General features: G+C 49.6%; 1 protein-coding gene across 2 annotated transcripts in view; it reads right to left on the bottom strand.

Annotated features, from left to right (window-relative positions):
* Positions 1-3226: 3226 nt before the first annotated feature.
* The window catches only part of Rab6b (RAB6B, member RAS oncogene family), a 69016-nt gene continuing 51402 nt past the window's right edge, over positions 3227-20840 (bottom strand). For both annotated transcript variants that reach the window (NM_001108775.3, XM_087562864.1), the window contains 2 exon segments: positions 3227-7323; positions 20184-20250. In NM_001108775.3, the coding sequence (NP_001102245.2) occupies positions 7259-7323; positions 20184-20250 (132 nt within the window). In that variant the 3' untranslated portion in view covers positions 3227-7258.

Below are 20840 nucleotides of genomic sequence, written 5' to 3'. Positions count from 1 at the left end.
GCTTCTCACTGCTAGGTGTCTCGTGGTCTCTGGAGAGGCCTCGGCTCTTAATGAACAGCAGCTGGGAAACCCTGCCACTGCTTCCCAAGGCCTCCAGCACTTCCTGACGTGAGGTGTTCTAATGGAGTGGCCCAGCTATTGAGCTGTTTAAGGCATATTAAACTATAAGGCTACATGTGTGTGCCTTTTATTCAGGAGCCCAGAACATTGGGGTTGGTAGTGAGGAGCGCCAGAGGAGTGCAGCCAACACCAATTTGAGTAAGAGGGACAACTACAACAGATGGCCCAACGAGGGGCTTAGACCCACTTTTAAAAGTCAATTCAATGGGCTTGGGGATTTAGCTCAGCGGTAGAGCGCTTGCCTAGAAAGTGCAAGGCCCTGGGTTCGGTCCTCAGCTCCGGAAAAAAAAAAGACAAGACAAAATAATAAAAAATAATAAAAGTCAATTCAAGATACCCAAATAGAGCACACATGCTTTCCCTTAGGGTTAGGAGGTGGGAGGATGGTTTCTCAGCCCACCTAAGCCACGTGGTTCTTCCTCCAAGCTGCGCAGGTTCAAAACTAAGGTAAAAATTCATGCTAGTTTGGCACATGTGATTCTGAGGTTTGTGGCTGAGGTTAGAACACACCAAGGCCGACCCAGGGACAGGGCCAGTGGGCTAAAGATTCAGGCAGACACTCTGTTCTGGGCTGCTGCAAAGAGCTTAAGCCACAGAACTAAAAGCTCTGCTGAGGTAAGACAGGCTAAAGGAAACAGGCCTAAATAAGATAAAAATCAAAGAAGATTTAACTGTTTTAAGGAAAAAAGATAAGCCTAAAAATAGGCTCATACAAAAATATAAAAGAAAAATTAATTAAAGTTAAATACTTGTTAGTTCAGGTTGTATAAAGAGAAAGGTGACATAATATATGTACCCACAGAGATGTTAATCTCCACAGAAGGGAGCATGAATAAAAATGGATTTAATTGTTTTTAAGGATAGAAAGGAGAAATGGTAAGGCTTTGAAGGAAATTTGAAATGTCTATGCCATTGCAGGCAGCTGGGTTCTTTGAACATGGGATCCATGGGAATTCTGGGATTACTTAGCCTGGTATGACAAATTAATAGGCTTATAAAGTAAGAAGGTAATTTAATTGAAGTTAAATAAGAAAGGATATTAATTTAACTCTTATAAAGAGAAAGGTGAGATATATATATATATATATATATATATATATATATATATACCCCCACAGAGAGATTAATCTCCACAGAAGAGAAATTTAAATATACATAGATGAATAAATAAATAAATGGAGGCCTTTGATCTCATATAGGTCAGGCAGGGGTAGGGAGAAAAATCTTATCTCAGACAGATAGTAGGAATTTAGGCCTTGGTCTCGTGTATGAACAGGACAGGTCTCTGCCCCCAGGTGGTTTTGACAGGTAAGTAAAGTAGCTGGCTGCCAACGGCTGGGCAGGGAGACGGGTGGGACTTTAGGATTCGGGGACAGGGGACTGAGGGAGGAGGAGGAAGATAGAGCTGCCATGCCAGGAAAGGAGTGAGGTGTAGAAGGGAGAACAGCGATCATGTAAGAGCCAGGGAAGAGGAGCCCCCCCCCCCACACACACACACACCCACACCCACCCCTGACTGGGTCTAGGGCAACAAAGATAAAATATAGACTTAGTAATAACTCATGGCTATCAGGGGAGGTGTTAGCTACGGGGAGGCCTGGGAGTGCTCCAGCTATTGAGCTGTTTAAGGCATTTTAAAATTTAAGGCTTCGTGTGCGTGTGAGTGTGTCTGTGCATGTGAGTGTGTGGTGTGTGTGAGTGTGTGTGGTGCGTGTGTGTGTGTGTCATTTGAAAACCCAGAACATTGGTGCAGGTAGGAGCGCATTGCTGCCTCAGCCACCAGGTCAGTTTGAGTAAGATTAATTGGCAGCCACAATAGTGTCTGCTGCACCATTTCATCCACCATGTGCTGCTTCCATTTCTTTCTTAAAGAATTGCCAACGTTCCAGCTGGCTCATTCCATTCTTCCCCCAAATTGCCTCTTTGCTTCCCTCCCCTGTGCTAACGGGGTAGTAGGTAGGCTGTTTCTCTTCTGGTAGCCTCAGGCAGCAGAGGATACCTAGTTCTATTGACCTGGAAAAAAAGGAAAGATGTGTATGTATTCAGGTTATGTGTATAAGTGTGTGTGTGTGTAATTTCCTTTCCCCAAGGCTACAAGGTTTTCCCGAATCTATTAAATCAGAGCGTAACAAACAGTGGCCACTCGTGCAGTGATGAGGAAAGTCACCCTGTAGCCCCTTGCCAATTGCACTTTAAGCAGAGCCATCACAGTGTCATTGTCATCTCACACACCCGCCTGGAATACCTCCTCAGTCTTCAGGAAGTGTGGGCAGCTGTGCTAACATCTTACCCAAAGAAAGCAACCATTCCCTCAGTGTGTGAAGCCTTGTGGCCCAGAACACTACTGTCCTGGGGAAGGACTGGCTGTTCTCACAGTCTGGACTATGTAGTAATTTTCTCAGGCTCTCAGCCGTCTACCCTTCCCCATCCCCTGCAACTGGTCAGCGCACACCTTATGACTAGATGGCCGATCTAAGGCAGTGGGCAAGAACTTTCATAGCTTCTTCTAATCAGTAGCTGCCTTGTGGAAAAATTGGAGTGTCCCAGAACTTTTAGAATCGTTCCGACAGGTCACTGATGAACTTGGACTTGAAGAGTGTACTTCCAGCATTCTCGGGAACTGATCCGAGAGCAAGCTTGGCTCTGAGGGCACCTGTCAGAGGTTGTCAAGATCCGAGGGACCTCTCAGAGACTGTTCCCTAACTGCTGTGGGGGAAGCTTCAGGTAATCATGGTTGGTACCATTTTAAAGGTAATCATAATTACCCTTTAACTTTCCTTTAACTGATGGTCTGGAAATCAATAGTCCCTCCCTGCATTCTTCCTAACCCCTTCCTAGCCATGTCATGTAGAGTGTGGGGGTGATGGTGAATACATTCCCAAGTCCTGGTCTCTCCCAGAGCTTTCCAAACAGATTAGATGTGGAAAGGCTGGTGGACACAATCTCACTAGTCCGCAGTTTTATTTTAGAGGTGGTGAAGAGCCCAGGTGAGCAGGGAAAAGAGGCTCTGTGGAGGGGACACACCACACAGACAGAGGGCCTTTGAGGAAACCTGCTTTTAAGCCCTGATATATAGCTACACCACTTAGAAACAGTCGACAAGAAGTTTTGTGTCGAGAATTAGGACAGTTTATTGTTTGACCAACATGCTGAGTCTTTTCCACATATTACACAGTTGAATGTAAAGTCAATATGGCCACTGTGCCTTCTGAGCCCAGTACAGATGGAGATGCTGCCCTCTGCTCCTCACTTTGAAGGACAGGTGAGGTGAGAAGTCAACACATTACAACAGGCAGGCTGGCCTTCGTTGCTATGGAAGCTTCCTGCCTCCTGAAGGGCCCATCCAAACTCCCGCTGCAAGGTTTTCCTGATAATCATACCGCACTGCAGAGTGTCAATCAGACGGGGTCTGGAGTCCAAGGGGTCTGCACATTGAAACTGCAAGTTTTCGGAGTAGCGAAGAAGTTGATTTCAAACAAAAATGAAAAGGGTACCCTGACTACTGCTCCATGTGTGTGAGTGTGTGTGTGTGTGTGTGTGTGTACACAGACAATGCAAGTAGATTTGGGGACCACCCTTCCTTACAGTGAGAGCCTGAAATGCACCTATCTTCTCTCTAGCTAGTCGGGCTGGGAATATCCTTATGTAAGCCATGCAGTAGAGATGGCTTAGGGGCATGAGCACAGCAGTCCTCATCAAGAATGCCAACACTAGTTCTGATCATCTCTGGCTTGGGGGTGACCTTGTCTTTTCCGGTTCTCCCACCTGTGCAACAGGAAGGGTTTGGCTCCCAGTGCTGTGGCAAGGTCACGGTGCCTCCCATTCTTGGGGGAGAGGTAGTTTAGAAACTAGTGGGCATTGAGCCCTGAGCCTTTGACACTCAGACAGACTCTTGCTAGCTGGTTCTTGTGTCGCTAACTCCCCATCCTCAGCTACCCAGTCTTTGCTGACAGCCTCTCCCCCATCCATATGGAGGAGGAATAAACTGCTCTGCCCACAGGATGCTGAAGCCAGCAGTGCTTAGATCTCTGACATTGGTTAGCCACTGGGATAGAGACTAGGCCCAGGCAACTACACTCCTAGCTACCCCTTCGAAATTCTTATTTTTGTTTCCTGAGACATTGAACTGATGTGGCCATGGCTTCCTGGATCTTGAGATACTGGGAAATGTGTAAAGATGTCGACAGGGAGCGGTGACTGATATAACAGCAAGGCTCTCACCACCAAGCACTGTAGCCTCTGACCCCACAGCAATACCAGCACTCAGGACACTGACGTCACACCTTTGTTTTGGTCTGCAGGTGTGTACAGCTATGCTACCTGCCTTTTCAATCTCAGACTATTTCTGCACTGCTCACAGAAGTTTTACTGACAATTGTCCTTCAAGGCTCCTAAAGAAAAGGAAGAGGGCCATGCCCATCTGCCAGGCCAGACACGGTGTCCAGAGATCATGCCCTACGAGGAATCCTCCACTTTGTCCTCTGACTGATCTGAATTTAGTAAAAACAGGGACAAATAATTTCAGGACGTCTTTAAGAGAACCTGACTGGATCCTACCTACAAGTAGGATGATGGTGGTGATGGTCAAGGGGAGAGCCCAGGTCCAATACTGTTCTGTGTTAAGGCCTGGCTGCTTTAACTGCCTTTAGGGAAGGAAATGGGTAGCTTGGCTGAGGAAAAGAAGGCCAGGGTACCTCTGGGATGGGAGAGTGATGGGGCAGAACCCTCATTTTCAGGGGCCGCAGGGCTGGGAGAGCCTAAACTCAAGAAGGAATTTTGTACACAGGTTAGGAAGGCAGGGTTCCTTAGGCTGGATCAACCAGAAATAGTGTCTGACATGGCACCTGCTGTTTCTAACAGCAGACCATGACGCCTTAGATTGTGTGTACAAGCGAGAGAATGGAGCTTCTAATCCGAGTTACAGGAATACAAGAAAGGTTATTCAGGGTCAAGAAGGTTAAAATTCACCCTACATTCATTCAGTGAGAGCCAGTAGAGAGTTCTGACAGTGGGGCTCTGCCAGAGGCCACCAGCAAAGCCCCTCACTGCCAACCAGGCTGCTGTCACCACGGGGTAAGTATGCTTTCTTCCAACAAGCACCACATAGGTGGGGTGTCCACACTGGGGGGGACACTGGCCCACGACGGCATGCACACCTGTGCACACAGGTACATAAAGCAGTGTGAAGGTAATTCTGTGGACTATTTTTGCTTGTAGTTTAACACATCTATGCACTATTTTTATTGAAGGCAAGACAACCACAAGTTATTTGACAATATTGAATTATTTCTTATTTCAGTACACTGCATACTTTTTTCCAAAAACCGGAATCACAATGCAAGTTCCAAGTGGTGAGCAGGAGAGACGTGGATATACAGTGAGCACATGTGTATGTGAGGATGTGTGGAGGGTGTATACACAAGTCTATCTCTAAGTATAGTTATGTACACACATATAAAAACTAAACACGTGACACTTCAGTATGCTCATACATTGGTCCTTGCCTTCTGGAAGAGGTACCCAGGGGGATCCTGCTTCCTCTCCTTCACCAGAACCGGCTCTGACACTGTCTCCCATGATGGAGGGGCATGACAGGCCCACTCACAGAATCAGCCTGCCATTTTGAACTCATTTTTGAGAGATTCCATCATTCATGCCAACTTCCTTGCTGGAGTTCTGCCCTGTGGAGACAATTCACTTTGCCCACCAGCAGTCTGGAAGAAGAACCACTGCTACTGGGGCTGGGATGTTCTGATTAGAGTCACTGCCCTAGGCCTGCCCAAAGGCAGACAGATGGGTAGTGAGTTAGAATGTGAGTTATTTTGCTTTGAGAAGAGCACTCTCTGTTAGAGACTCTGAAGGTCTTCAGGACAGAAACGGTCTGGGGAATGAGTGGAGACGGCAAGGACAGCCTGCTGGGGGGGGGGGCAGGTGGCAGTGCCCTGGGCAGCCTTCTGGAAACCCCACAGTGACTCCAAGATGCTCGAAGTGCAGCCGCAGCACTCCCAACCAAAGGTATTCATACAAAGACTGCAAACGTACCATGCCAGGGGTGAGAACACACTGAGGAATCAACTTTTCCAGGACAGCGTTCGGCAAGATTGGTAACCAAGGGTCTGAGAACATGGAGCGTTCAGAGTCACGGCGGACACCCCTCTCTTCCTCAATCACAGCTGCAGTGATAGCATGTGCCCTAGGCGTCAGCATCCCTGAGCCACCCAGCATCACATAACGAGTTGGCAAGTCAGCCTAACCACATGTGTCAGCTGTGGGGCCAGTAGATTACAACCTTTGAGACCACACACTGCCTCAGCCCGCAGCTGCCAAGAGCACCCCATCCTTCCGGTAACTTCTTGTTCTGCTCGTCACTGGGTCAGCCCAGAGAACACACTGTTGCCTGTGCTCTCTGACTCCATGTTTGCTTTTCAGGGAAGGAGAAGAGGCAGAAGCAGCCGAGGGGTTTGCTGCTGAAGCTATGGTCCAAGGGCCTTCATTTCCACTCAGGGACCTGCTAATGTGCCCCACTCTGCCAAGGAAGGGCTCAATAATGGCCCTGCTGGGGCCGTTTTGTTAGATTAAAGTCTGATTTGACTGTGGGGTCCTGGGCTTGGTTGGCTTGGGTCATGTGACCCAGAACTAGAACGTAATTACTACTGTTCAGTTAATTGCTTTAATTTTCTGGGCTGGGGGTAGGAGGATAATAGAGGTGACACACAGTTCCAAGAGAACAGGAAGGAAGGGGTGTGTAGAGAGGTTCTCTGTAAGTTTACAAATATACAAAAACAAACAAACAAAAAAAGCACTTCTTTCAAATAAAAATGACTACTTTTCTTATCTGGCAAAAAGTTGTATACACATGATTTAAATTTTTTTTTAAATTTTAACAGTTTTTGGCAATCTTAATAAAGTACAATATATTACAACCAAACCAAAAAATAGTCGTTTAGGTAACAGCTGTTTAAGAGTGACGTGGTCCCTGACGCCCAGCCTCCCTCCCCATGTCCCACCCTACTCCTAGAGAGAGAGAGAAAAGAAAGATCCTCCCGTCTTGATAAACTCAGTTCCCACCCCGTTAGGAAGCTAACCGATAGGAGGCAAAACAAGTGAGTGGTGTTGAGGAAGCCGAGTGGGCTGTGCATTAGCAGGAACAGCCGCCCTCGCTGGCCGGGGGCTCCTGAGGCTTGTCCAGCTTGATGTCAATCACTGTAGGAGGCGGGCTAAGGAAGAAGTGACGGTCACTGAGATGCCACGCTGTCCCTCTGCAAACCCACAGCCTCAGCTCTCGGCTAGAGTAGGAAGGAACTCCTTTCACCCCTTTTTACTCTCCTATCTCTACCTGTCTACACCCTGTCCCCCCAAACGGTCGGTCGACCCAGAGTGAAACGCTGGCTGTGATCTCACTATCAACACCACCCAGAGGCCAGGGAGAGTCCGGCTCAGAAGCTTTCCCCAGGGACTGATGAGCTGTGCTCCAACTCTTGCATCTAGCAATAGTCTTAGCCTGGTTAACGGCTGGGAGGGAAGAGTCCCCCAGGCCAGGCTCAGGATTGAGTGTCCATATCAAAAGATGCAGAAGGATGTGGGGTTGTCATGGTGAGCAGCGGTGGTCCTTACTTCTCAAGGCTGCTACAAGTGAGAAGCGGCTTCTGTGGGGACTAAACAGCCCCCTCCCCTTTCTAACGACATTCTGGGGACTGGGGACTGAATCATACTTGCCAGGAACACCAGCAGAGTGGGTTCAAAGTGCAGGGCAGCCTGTACTCTCTCCTCATCTCTGGCTGCCAACCCAGACTAACTAACTTCATGAGACTTTAGTTTGCCTCCAGCCAGATCATCTCGCTGCCGCTGAGCAGCAAGCCCTTGCATGCTCTGCAGCCTCATCCAGACCAGATCTCTGGCTGGACTCTGGTGGAGCTTCATTGCTGCAAAAAAACAGGTGAGTGGGGTGGAGTGGCCACGAGGCTTGCCGCTAGCAGTCGATGATGCCTCTGCATCTCCTATTTGGGGGTACCATATGAGGTTCTTCTGGCATATATACCCTGAGTTTCTCATCGTCTCTTTGCCTTGGCTGTTAAGAAGCTCACAGACAGTAGTTTGCCCTTTCTATCAACCACTCAGCACGGCGTGTCTTTTTCATGATTTTCTCCCTACCTATCTTGTACGTGTGCTCATAGAAAAACATACAGCTTTACTCTGTTGACATGTGTGTATGTCTACACCCACGCGTCTGATGCCACTGTAGAGTACACATAAGTAAACCTGCTTTCCTTCCCCCTGCCCCTCAGCTCAGCTCTGTCCTCTCCCATCCCATGATCCTTTTCCTCTGCTCCCTACATCTCTACAAACACTTCCCAGACCATCCTGACGCTACTCTCTGCTAACTGGTTCTGTGGCGATCCCTACTGATCCCAGTGCACTCCAGATCCTGGCTTGCTCGGGCCTCTTTGGGGGTCTTCTCATTTTTCCCAGGTGCCCCTCTGAGCCACCTCACCCCTTGCTCAGCAGAGTGGCGTCCTTAAGGCAGCCCAGTGACAGCCATCACTTGGAGCAAAGGCATGACCTCTAAGATCTCTCATACTAGCATCCATGCTTTCCCACGAATCAGCTCTGGTTTGATATACATGGAGATTCCAGCAGTCAAGACTGTCTGTCCCCTTCTTCAACAGATTCCATATTTTCCTTGCTTCTAGAAGTACCGCACACAGCCCTGTTCCATCCAGGTCCCCTCCCTATCTCTGCCTGTAAATGGCCTCATTCTAAGACAGGGCTTTCGACTGTGGAGCCTCTTCTGGTCACAGCGACCTCTGTTCCTGGCACTGCACGAGGCCCGGTGGATGTACCACCTAACTTCAGCATCAGATTTCACAGAGGGATGAATAAAATTCCCGTCATCTCGACTGGAGGCTGAGGGGCCTGGGAGAACCCCAAGGCTACGAGGCCTTCCCACCTGGAGTTGGTTTACTTACTTGGACTGAGGATAGAACCTAGGACCTCAAACACATCAAGCACGTACTCAACTGTGAGCTATACCTCCTGTCCAGCTTATGTCACCACACACACATTTCTACTGTCACTGAGTTGTGCATTTTCCCTAGGTGTCATGTGCACTACTTAAAAGGCCCTGGCCACCCCAGATCTGTTTCCCAGACTCTGTCTGTCTCTGTTTCCCTCTGTCTCTCTGTCTCCCTCTCGTGTCCCCATTCCGAGATGGCCTTTTGTGTGAGATCTGTCACTTGGTGTGATCTCTTAGCAGCACGCCATGGCTCCAACCTGTCAAGGTACTGCTACTTAATCCTAACATTGGTACTGAGACTTGGTAGGCTCTCCTGGTGCTTACGGCTCCTCCCTTGGGAGTCTGAGCTATACCAGGGCCCATCCACTTGTCTACAGTCCGCCTGCAACAGCCATTCCTTCTACTGATTGCTGGGCACCACACCCACCACCAGCAACTCCTGGGTGATCCCTCTCAGTTGTCGTAGATGCTTCTCTGAGTCTCTGGCAGAGGTACCCACCTCTGACCATTCCCATTGGGTGACACTTCGTTTTTGAGCACGGTTTTCATCTTCTGGCATCATTAGAAAGTCATGGTATGGGCTGGAGATTTAGCTCAGTGGTAGAGTACTTGCCTAGCAAGCGCAAGGCCCTGGGTTTGGTTCCCAGCTCCGAAATAAAAAAAAGAAGAAGAAGAAGAAGGAGGAGGAGGAGGAGGAGGAGGAGGAGGAGGAGGAGGAGGAGGAGGAGGAGGAGGAGGAGGAGGAGGAGAAGGAGGAGAAGGAGAAGGAGAAGGAGAAGGAAAGGAGAAGGAGAAGGAGAAGGAGAAGGAGAAGGAGAAGGAGAAGGAGAAGGAGAAGAAGAAAAATGAATGCTAGAAAGTCATGGTACCAGGAATCCTGTGCCTCCTTGTGCTTTTAGCCCTGGCCCTTGAACTGTGTGAGGTGACCCACTATTCAACTTGTGCCTAAGTCCCTGGGACACCTTGGACTTTAGGTCTTGGACCTCCCCTTTTATGCTGCCCAATGGGAACTGTATCATTTACCTCCTTGCTCCCCCTTTGGGATGCCTCTCGGAGAATCTTTGACCGCTAAGTCATGTATACTAATAGATGGTCCTTCAATGCTTCAGAGATCTGCTGAATATGGCATTTAAAATTAATAAGAAGGATGTCCATGATAGAGAGACGTGCTACAGCAGCTCCTGGCTGCACCCCAATCTCCTTCAAAGAAGATGATGGACGCAGAAGAACCTTCACTTGGAGTTTGCTTTAAATGTGGCAAGGCTGGACACCAGGCCAAAACCTGCCCTTCACCGCTACCGCTGCCAGGATGCTGTCCAACCTGTGGACAAGCAGTAGTGTTTTACTGGAGCTAGATTAATAGTTTATTAGAACTGTATTGATTACTGTTAAAACTCTGGGATTTTGAAGTCTGAATACAACCATAGCATAGCACAGGAAAGAAATCAGAAGCGTCTTTCTTTTTTCTTTTAAATACCTTAAGTTACTTTCTTGGGACGCCTTTACAAATTGCATTTACACACCTTAAAAAAAAAAAAAACACCTTCTTAGACCCTAAAACATCTTCTTAGATCCTCACAACTTCGGCTTTAAACTTCACACCTTTTTTTTTTTCCCATCCAACAGTTGACTAAGAGCAGTCATTGTCATGCAGAAATAGTGAAGAGTTACACTGAAGTCTGTTTTGTGAGTTTGTCTCTTTTCTGAGTCTGGTAACAAGGTACACCGTGCCCCAACCTGGTAGTAGCTCTGGGAGAGTGAGGCCTGGGGCCTGGTATTTATACAGAAGACAACGAGAGGCTGTGGAAGCCTTGGTCGCTGTTGTTAACTTAACAGCGCTGTCACCAGCCAAGTCCTCAATGCCAGGCATCTGGAACGGAGGGACTCCATCTGAGTTAAGTGGGAAGTGCTTATGACTCTATTAAAAATGACAGAGGGGCTGGGGATTTAGCTCAGTGGTAGAGCGCTTACCTAGGAAGCGCAAGGCCCTGGGTTCGGTCCCCGGCTCCCCAAAAAAAAAAAAAAAAGAACCAAAAAAAAAAAAAATGTAAAAATGACAGAGACTTACCAGCTACCTGGACAGTCAGTCACCTGTAGTCACTGGGGCAGAGGTCCCAGGACCGTGTCAGACTTCAGCTACTAGGCCCACAAGAGCCTGAGAGACTTTTCTGTAAAGTAAGAATGTCAGGGAGACTGGCCTACCTTGTCTAGGCAAAGCGAGGTGATCATCTTTCCCCAGACTGAAAAGGCCCCTTTCTCTGTCACCCCATCCGCCTATATTAAATAGGCTTCCTTTACCAGGCCTACGACCTAACTTGACATGACCTTTATGTCATCCAGGCCTCTACCCTCACTCCGAGGAACGTGGACTGGTTCAGGCTGCAGACAGCATGCAGACCAGAGTCACCTAGTGGACAATATGGTCCCTGTGGGTGACACAGCGGTGCTGACCATAGAACCTAATTGGAATTAGTAGCCAGGTCACAATGACCACCAAAGGAGAGACCTCGTGGTCTCCTTTGGGGAGTGGAAGTGGTCTTAAATAAAACTGTTAACTTCAACGCGCTCTGCAAAATTACATGGGAAGCTAATGAAAATCATTAAAACAAAACAAAACAAAACAAAACATGGTTTAACACACTCGTCTTGAGCCAACCCCCCCAGCAGGTGCCACCGTCCTGCCTACCCAATTCATTTCCCAATCATCTAAAGATATTCGGGAGAGGGGAAGGCTGAGGATGGTCCCCAAACCCCCATACAGGAGTTGGTAAAGATGGTTTTAAGGTCTTTAACGCCTGAGAGGAGGCAGCTGAGTCATCTTCCCAACAGGGCTGCACTCCAAGCCTGAGACTTGGCGATTACCCTGAGGCCACTGGCTATCCCGCAGAGGGAACAAGGGAGATCCATCAGACCCCATCCCGTTGGGGTCCAGTCAGTGTCAACACCGCAGGAAGGAGCCTGTTTCAAACGCAGCCAGGAAGGCCACTGATCCTGCAAGTGCCCCACCATCAGCAACCCGGGCTCTGTCTGCAGACGGCCCTACCACTGGAAGTCAGAATGCCCCAATGTAGGCTTGTCCTCTGTGCCATGCCACAAGGGACCAGTCCCATCAGCACAGGTACCTCAAACTCTTCTGGCCTTCAGGCTTAACGGCCTGGCAGGGGACTCCTGTCACTCTTGCAGATCCCAAATTCATGCTCCAGGTAGTGGGTTAGTCCATCACCTTCTGGGTGGACATAGGGCTAACTTTTATGTGTTGACCTCCCACTCAGGTCCCACCGACCCATCACCAATTTCTGTTACGAGGGTGGATGGGATCCCCGCCAACTGACTATGCCCACTTTCCTATATTCTTTTTTTTTTTTTCCCGGAGCTGGGGACCGAACCCAGGGCCTTGAGCTTGCTAGGCAAGCACTCTACCACTGAACTAAATCCCCAACCCCATTCTTTTATTTTAAAGATTTATTTATTTATTTATTTAATGTATGAGTACACTGTAACTAACTTCAGACACACCAGAAGAGGGCATCAGATCCCATTACAGACGGTTGTGAGCCACCATGTGGTTGCTGGGAATTGAACTCAGGACCTCTGGAAGAGCAGTCAGTGCTCTTAACCTCTGAGCCATCCCTCCAGCCCTCTTATATTCTTGCAGGATGATTTTTCTCACATTCTTCTCTAGTCATGCCTTTACTTGGCCACAATATCCTCAGGCACTTTGGGGCCACCCTCTCTCTGATCCCCACAGCCTCTCTTTACTGTCTTCTTCCCTTGACTGCCTCACAGATCCCTACCCTAGACAACCTTGTTTCCACCCTACCAGATCCTGTCGACCCCTAAGTATGGGATATTTCCACTCTGGTAACTGCTCACCACCACCACTCGGTCCTAGTTTTCCCTAAGGATCCTTCTTCCTTCTCCTTCAAGAACCCAGCTCCCCCTTTCTGAGACCTATCATTGCTGTCTCAAGCTCATCATCACCCACCTCCTGTGTCAGGGACTTCTAATCCCTACTGACTCGCCTTGCAACACTTCCATTCTCCCTGTGCATGGGCCCTCCAGTGCCTACCGCTTACTTCAGGACCTCCATTATTCCAACCCGCTCTGTGGTTACCAACCCCTATGCCTCAGCTCTAACCTTCCTCCTATGAATTCCCATGTGACCATCCTTGACCTAGGAGATGCCTTCCTTACTCTCCCCCTACACCCTGACTCTTATTTTCTCTTTGCCTGCACCTGGAAGGGCCCTGATACAAGGGCTTCAAGACAACTCACAGACAGTTCTCCCTCAGGGCTTTCGGGATAGTCCACATTCCTTTAGCCAGGCCTTGGCCCAGGACCTCTCCTCCTTAGACCTCAATGCTAGTATACTTCTTCAGTACGTAGATGACCTCCTATCCACAGCCCCTCCCTGTCTTTGTCCCAGATGGCCAACTCCTTCCTTCCCTTGGGATCATCCTCCCCATCTACAGCTCAACTGTGCTCTCCCACTCTAGTATACTTGGGCGTTCAACTTAGCTGAGGCTCTTAGACCCTCACCCCTGACCAAGTGCGGATTCTGAGACCTACAGGCCCCAATATGAAGGATCATATTCTTTCATTTTGGGGCCTGGTGGGATTCTTTAGGCACTGGATCCCCTATTTTGCTAATATGGCTGAGCCACTATACCAGGCAGCCAAGGAGGTCCCCAGTGGGCCTCTCACCCACTCAGCTATAGTTCACCACCATTTCCTCCTACTCTCTGAGATACCTACCCTTTAAGCAGCCTCAGCCTTGGCCTTTTCAGATTCTACTCAGTCCTACCACCTCTTTACTGAGGAGAGGCTGAGGTCCTGACCCAACCCATTGGGCCCTCTCACTGAGCCACTGCTCTTCTGTCTAAACAACTGGACTCTACTGTGTGCGGATGGCAGCCATGTTTGTTAGCCCTAACAGCAATGGCTGAACTCTCTGAAAGGACCTCGAGATCACTTTACTCCAGCCTATTACTGTATACTCTACCCACTGCCTCTCTGATCTCCTGACTCACTCTTCTTTTTCTTTCCTCAGACCCTCATGGGTCCAAACCTTTTATCTGTTAGTCCTGGAAAGCTCCCAAGTCACCTTGGCCCTTAGCCCTGCTCTAAACCCAGCAATCATTGTTCTGCTCCACCCTGTTCCAATATGCCTTCCCACTCTTGCTTACAAGAGGCCCTACGTTTGCCCCAATATGGTCTCCTCGACCTACCTTTCACAAACCTAGAACTCACCTTTTTTGTGGATGAAAGTTCCCTTATAGATAACCCAGGGACCTGCCAGTCAGCATATGTGGTAGTCACCTCAGCTGAACAATTGAGGCGAACCATCTCCCAGAGGAACCTCTTCACAAAAGGCTGAGCTAATTGCTCTAACCAGGGCACTCCATATTGCCAATGGACAATGAGCTAACACTAATTCAAAGGTTACCTTTCTCAAAGCTCATAGCACCTCTGTCCTATGGAAAGAAAGGGGTTTCCTCCCCACCATGAGTACTCCTGTTGTCCCCTTATAGGCAAGTTCTTGGAGTTCTCCAACTCCCTGCAGAGATGGCCATAATTCAGTGTGGGGATAAGGGAGGGTTCAGACCTTTACAGATCCAGAGCCTCTGGATAATGCTAGGCCGGAAGTCTGGCTTTTAGCTCCTACAGACTCACAGGGGCACATCTTCTTCCTAAAATTTTCCTACAAACCTCAGTACCAGCTGGAAGAAAAAAACCAGATCCCTTAACAAAGGGACCACAACCACAAAAGATTGATGGCTTTACCTAAATAACAGCCTTATTCTTCCACACATCATGTCCGACATCCACCAGAGCCTACACATCGAATCCAAGGCTTTGTTCCCATTTCTAGAGCTCCCTCTTGGACCCCACCTCTGAGTCCATATTTTACAGGCCATGCTTCCTGCCAAACATGTGCCAAGACAAATTCACAGGAAGCTCTCCAGATACGCCAGGCCCTGCACCAGCTCAAAGGATACCAACGGGGACAAGACTAGCAAACTGACTTCACACTCATGCCCACCCAGAAAAGACCCCACCATCTCCTAACCCTTGTTGACACTTTTACGGGGTGGATCCAAACGTTCCCCACCTCCTGGGGAGCAGCAGGTATGACGGCCCAGAAGCAACTTGAACATATCATTCCCCAGTTTTACGAGCCAAGAATGCCTTGAACGTCTTGACAACTTCACATTCTGTACCACCCCAGTCATTGAGAAAGACAGAGAGAGCCAATGGCCTTATCAAAGAACTCTCAAAATTCTCACCTGAGCTCAGGTTATCCTGGCCTTCCCTTCTCCCCAGTGCTCTCACCTCTGAGCTACCCCAAGTTCTCCTACAAGCCTCAGCCCTCTTGGGCTCCTGTATGGAAGGCTGTTTCTCCTCAACCACTATCCACTGGCCCAGACTCTCCCATTGGTCAGCTACTCACCCTATCTCTCCTGTGCTCCCTTATCTGCTTACACACTGACAACTATCTCCCTACCCCAACATCAACAGACTCGGCCGATGCCTATCACCTCCTCCTTTCCTGGGGTGAGGGGACCAGGTGCTTCTCAGACAAATATCTTCCAAATCTTTAGAGCTCCAGTAGACTGGGTCCTACATGGCAATCACCACTCCCTCAGCTGCCAAACTCCTAGGACATTGGTGTTGGGACTATCTATGTAGGCTCAAAAAGGCCCCAGCCCAAGATGGCTGCTCTGTTCAGTATCAGGGACCCACTGCTCCCAGGCTCTACAGGGATTCTCAAAAACACCAACGTGACTACATTCACTCTATTTGCTTCTTCCTTTTCCTAGGTCACGCCCTTTCTCTGCTGCCACAGGCACCAGAAACCATGACACCCGTCTGATTGTCCATCTAGGTGAGACTGAGTCAGTCAGGTCCGACATGCTACTGAAGCTTCCATGTCCAGCAGTTGAGCTGGTGAGACCCACAACACCACTGTGGGCCAAGCAGACTGTCCCTCTAAGGGATGTCAAGATGGATCTCTACTCCTGTATCCTTCTTTCAGTGCACAGGGAGTATTGTTCCTCTATGATTTGCTCCACCCACGACCAGATGGAGGAAGCTTGTTGAACCCAAAAGGTCAAAGAACATGGGGGTTGCTCATGGAGTCCTGGTACAAGGAACATCTCAGGATGGTACGAACAAAAAACTGCTGGTGAGCATGGACAAGGATGGGTCTGTCCAGCGGCTGGATATTCCCCCACTAAACCACAGCTATGTTAGTATCTGAAATCCTTGGAATGACCAGTGGGCTCAGGATAATAAGCAAAGTCTATCAAAGTGAAACATCTTCATACCCGTGTGAACAAATCAAACTCTGGTCACCCTACATCCAGACCCTGCCCTCTTGCCTCCAGAGCCTGGCAAACCTCACCAAGACCATACAACAATAGGAGTCCCTCTGATCACACCTGAGAAGCGCCTCCCAATCTCAGGTAAAAACTAAAGAAAATGAACCTTTCTCCTGGCTGGGCCTCATCCAGGAGGGAGCAATCCTACTTAACCTCTCTAAAACCTTCAACCTTAACAGTTGCTTTCTCTGTGCTGCTCTGGGTCGCACTCCTCTGATCAAAATTCCCTTGCCGGTCCACTCATGAGGCCAAGGACTGGCCGTGCAACCAAAGGCTATCACTATACAAGATGTACCCTTTTCCGGAGTTCTCCGGACACTCAGTTCCCTTTCTGCTACCCTGGATCTTGCTCCCTTTGCAATATTACTAACACATCTTTGGTGCAACAGTCCTATATCAAAAAACTCGCCTCCTGGTGATCCTTCCTCTCTATGTATGATGACACTGGTACTGGACCAATACTTTATGGAAAGGCTCAAACAACCAGGAGTCCTTTCCTACCAGCTCTTCCCAATCTTGGACACCCTTTGCCCAGACAGATTACAGTATTAACAGGTACTGCTGCTATGGCCCTGACAATAGCAACCACCTTAACTGCAGGTGCCGGGGGATACAAGTGGAGGCAGAGGTCAGAGGGGTGTCTGACTGTCTCCAAAAGGCCAGCAACAACTTGGTGGCATCATTGGCCACCCCTCCAGTGTCAGATCACTTCAGTGGCCCAGGTGGCCAGGAAAAACCGAAGAGCATTGGTCCTCCTCACAGCAGACGAGGGAGGCACCTGTGTGTCCATGGGAGAAGAATGTTGTTATGTCAGCAAATCTGGCCCAGTGGGGGCCAACACTGAGTTACCTCACACACTGTCTGAAGAGCTCTGCCAAGACAGCCAGGGCATGTCTCCATTTTATTCTTTCTGGCAGACTCACTTTGCACATGGCTGGCCCCATTTGTAGGGGCCGGCGGTATCAATCTATTTTTTCTCCTAACACCACGCATCCTCTGCTTTCTCTGGGAATGGATCTTTGAAGTTTCCCAAGTAACTGCCAACCAAATGCTTTGGCACAATACCTCTCACTGACCTTGAACCCACCGGCTCTGGACTCTCTCCGCTCTTCAGCTAAGTAACCAGCTCTGAATCGGTGTCCCTCTACCCAAAGAGGTCGGGATGCTTGGTTAGAATCCACTTAACCCTGGCACAAGCTAACACATCATCTCTCCCTGTCTCTGTTTTCGGCTACACACCGTGAGTGCGGGGGTTCAGCCCTTCTACCTTCTACATGCATAATTCCAGCTCCTAGCTCACACATCATCACCCTGTGCCTACAACCCATATAACCCCCTTGCTTTAGCCTGGGCACTGACCTCCAGGCATGACTCACCAGATGGCTGACTCTCTATAAACCTGCCTTTATACTTTTGTCTTCAGACACACCAGAAGAGGGCATCAGATCTCATTCCAGATGGTTATGAGCCACCATGTGGTTGCTGGGATTTGAACTCAGGACCTCTGGAAGAGCAGTCAGTGCTCTTAACTACTGAGGCATCTCTCCAGTCCCCAGCCTTTATACTCTCGATTTGGTTTGAATTGCTTCATTTCGTCAGCGGAGAAACCTGCTAGTTATTGCCAACGTACTGCCATTATTTGGCACATGCAACCCTTGTTCCAGAAAGGAGAGCCCTGTGTTTGTGGGCACAGCAAAGGGCTGTGGCCCTATCTTTCTGTGGTCCCTTGGCCCAACTCTGTGGAGAAATCAAGCGCTGGGTGGTGGGTGAGGGGGAAGCTGTTAGGATGGCCCTGGGGAGGCTTCCTGTGCAGGGTAGAGGTGAAGAGAGGGAGCTCTCTAAGGACCTGGAAGCAGAAAACAGAACCTCTGGGCACACAGAGCACCCCTCACACCCCGCCATGCTCTGGGCCCACATAGCTCTCCCTGCCCTATCCCCAACACTCACACCAGTCCAGGGAGTAAAGCCACATTAGGACCATTCACGTATCATCACGTAGTGGCCATTCCTGGTTGTCAACCTGACTACATCTGGAATGAACTACAGTCCAGCATTGGAGGGCTCACCTGATCTCGAGGCTGAGAGATCCAAGTTTCTGACCTGGATCTTGGCATGGAGATCTTGAGGCGTAGTGGCTAGGAATCCCAGGAGACTAAGGCAAGGAGACCTCTGGTTTGTCATCTGGGACAAACCAAGTCCCAGATCCAGGCGTGGTGTCACACACCTTTAATCTGAACCACACCTTCTACTGGAGACCTACATAAGGACTATGGAAGATTTTCTCTCTTCTTCACCTGCCTGTCTTGTGGGACTGAGCCACTGCTTGGACGTCCATTTACAGCTGCTGCTGATCATTGTTGGGGAGTTGGACTACAGACTGTGAGTCATCAACCAATTCCCTTACTATACAGAGACTACCCCTGAGTTCTGTGACTCTAGAGAACCCTGACTAAGACACATCACCGAGTGGCACTTCCGTGTGCTTGTCCCTTCTATTGATGCAATCCCAAGCATGACCCCTAGAGCACATCACAACAGCATCTGGGTTTGAACCATCAGTCAACAGAAGTGCCAGCTTGACACCGAGCTGAGGTGACAGCTGCCTCCATGTGGCCCCTACTGGGCTGTCTAGAGTCCGTTCCAGGCTGCTCTAGGCAAACAGATCGCCCTGTGTGATCTTGCTACCTGCCCAGCGCTCTTCTCCCTAAAGCCGGGCGAGATGCTAGGTACACTAGGATGCCATGTTAGTTGTCACTCTGAAGTGAGAGTCCATGGGACCTGACTGTTAATCCAGTATGGAGTCCCACCCGGGCCTCGAGGAGAAGCTGAATGAATTACCACTGTACATGCTAGTATGTTGGCTTTGCTTTGGAGTGGGCAGGATAAAGACAGGGTATAGGTCCCTCATGGTGGGTATAGGGTGCTTGCTCCTGCCTTCCCATTGCCCTGCTCTTCTTTTGACTCTGCAGGTGGGTTTTTGCTCAGGCAGGGCCATCTGATGGACTTCAAAGAAAGCCTGCTTGTGGGCAATGCCCTCGCCCATCTCCAGTGCCTCCAATCTCAGCCTCACAGGGGCCCGCTCAGAGACAACGCTCCAGAACGGAGTAGGGCTAGATATGAAGGAAGTCTCCGTGTCAACGCCAATTCCCTGAGTTACATACAGTGCACCTCTGAGTAAACCGATCTACCTCTACGAACCTCAGAGTCAGCCTCTGGGAGTAAGCTCCGTTTTCAGTTCTACTGTGTGAGTGTTGGGCAAGCTTTTCCCACACAGCAGTGGGAGACGGTGGAAGCATTGACAGGGTGAACTCAAGGGCTCACTGCATGGAGGCCTCCTTGCCTTGGATCTCAGGAAACACACGTAGTTTTCACTACAAAGCAACACAGAGCCACCAATCCCCCACCCTGCCCCACTGACCCCTACCCACACACCACACAGCCCTTGCCTCTCCTCACGGTAGGAAAGAAGAGGCAGCCTTGGTTAGAGAGGGTTGGGAGCTCAGAGAACATGGAGCCCATCTGGCTACTGGAAGAGGTGACCTGGCTATCTGTATCAGTCCAGGGAGGGCTGTGCTGGAGGCCAGGTGGTCTTCCTCTGCTCACCGAGCCAAGTGACTCACGGGCTTGGGAGCCATCTTGCTCACTCCCATGACAAAGGAAAAGGATACTCCCTTCTTTGCTCTTCTCCTGGACGTTCTCCATGCCGGGCAGAGCTGATGCCACACGTCGAAAGAGCTGCAGGCAGGAGATGCAGGGTGAGGCCTGCCCACTCCCCCTCCTTCCCTCTCCTGGTCTCCCTCTGCACTGCTTTCCTCCTGTATACAGATCCTGAGGATTGATGGCCTGTCTGTCCACTGACTGCCCCGGAGTGCAGGCCTGTTCTAAGTCCTCTGCTGTTGTCAGAGTCCCTCACAATGCTGGTCCTGGAGTGGCTCAGGATGCAAATAGGAAGAGGGAGCAGGGGCTAGGAAGACAGTCTGTCACCAAAGTGTTTGCCACACAGCATGAGGACCCAACTTCAGCCCTCAGAATCTACATAAGAAGCTGGGGGGTAGTCGCACACTTGTAATCCTAGTGACGGGGTGACAGAGACAGGTCCCCAAGGCTCACTGGCTAGCTGAACTGGTACACTTAGGTAAAATCGAAGACCTTGTCTCAAAGTACCAGGTGGAAGACACCTGAGCAATGACACCAGAGGCTAATCTGTGACCGCCACAGGTAGAAACACATGCATGCCCACACACACCTGCACACAAATACATGCCCCCCCCCCACACACACACACGACGTGCCTGCACACAAAGAGGAGCTGGGGCTCCTCCTAG

This window comes from Rattus norvegicus, chromosome 8 (genome assembly GCF_021556685.1).
Source record: "Rattus norvegicus strain SHRSP/BbbUtx chromosome 8, alternate assembly SHRSP_T2T, whole genome shotgun sequence".
In the NCBI taxonomy this organism is placed as follows: Eukaryota; Metazoa; Chordata; class Mammalia; order Rodentia; family Muridae; genus Rattus; species Rattus norvegicus.
The sequence above is the reverse complement of the archived record's forward strand: the minus strand, read 5'-3'. Positions and strand labels throughout refer to the sequence as shown.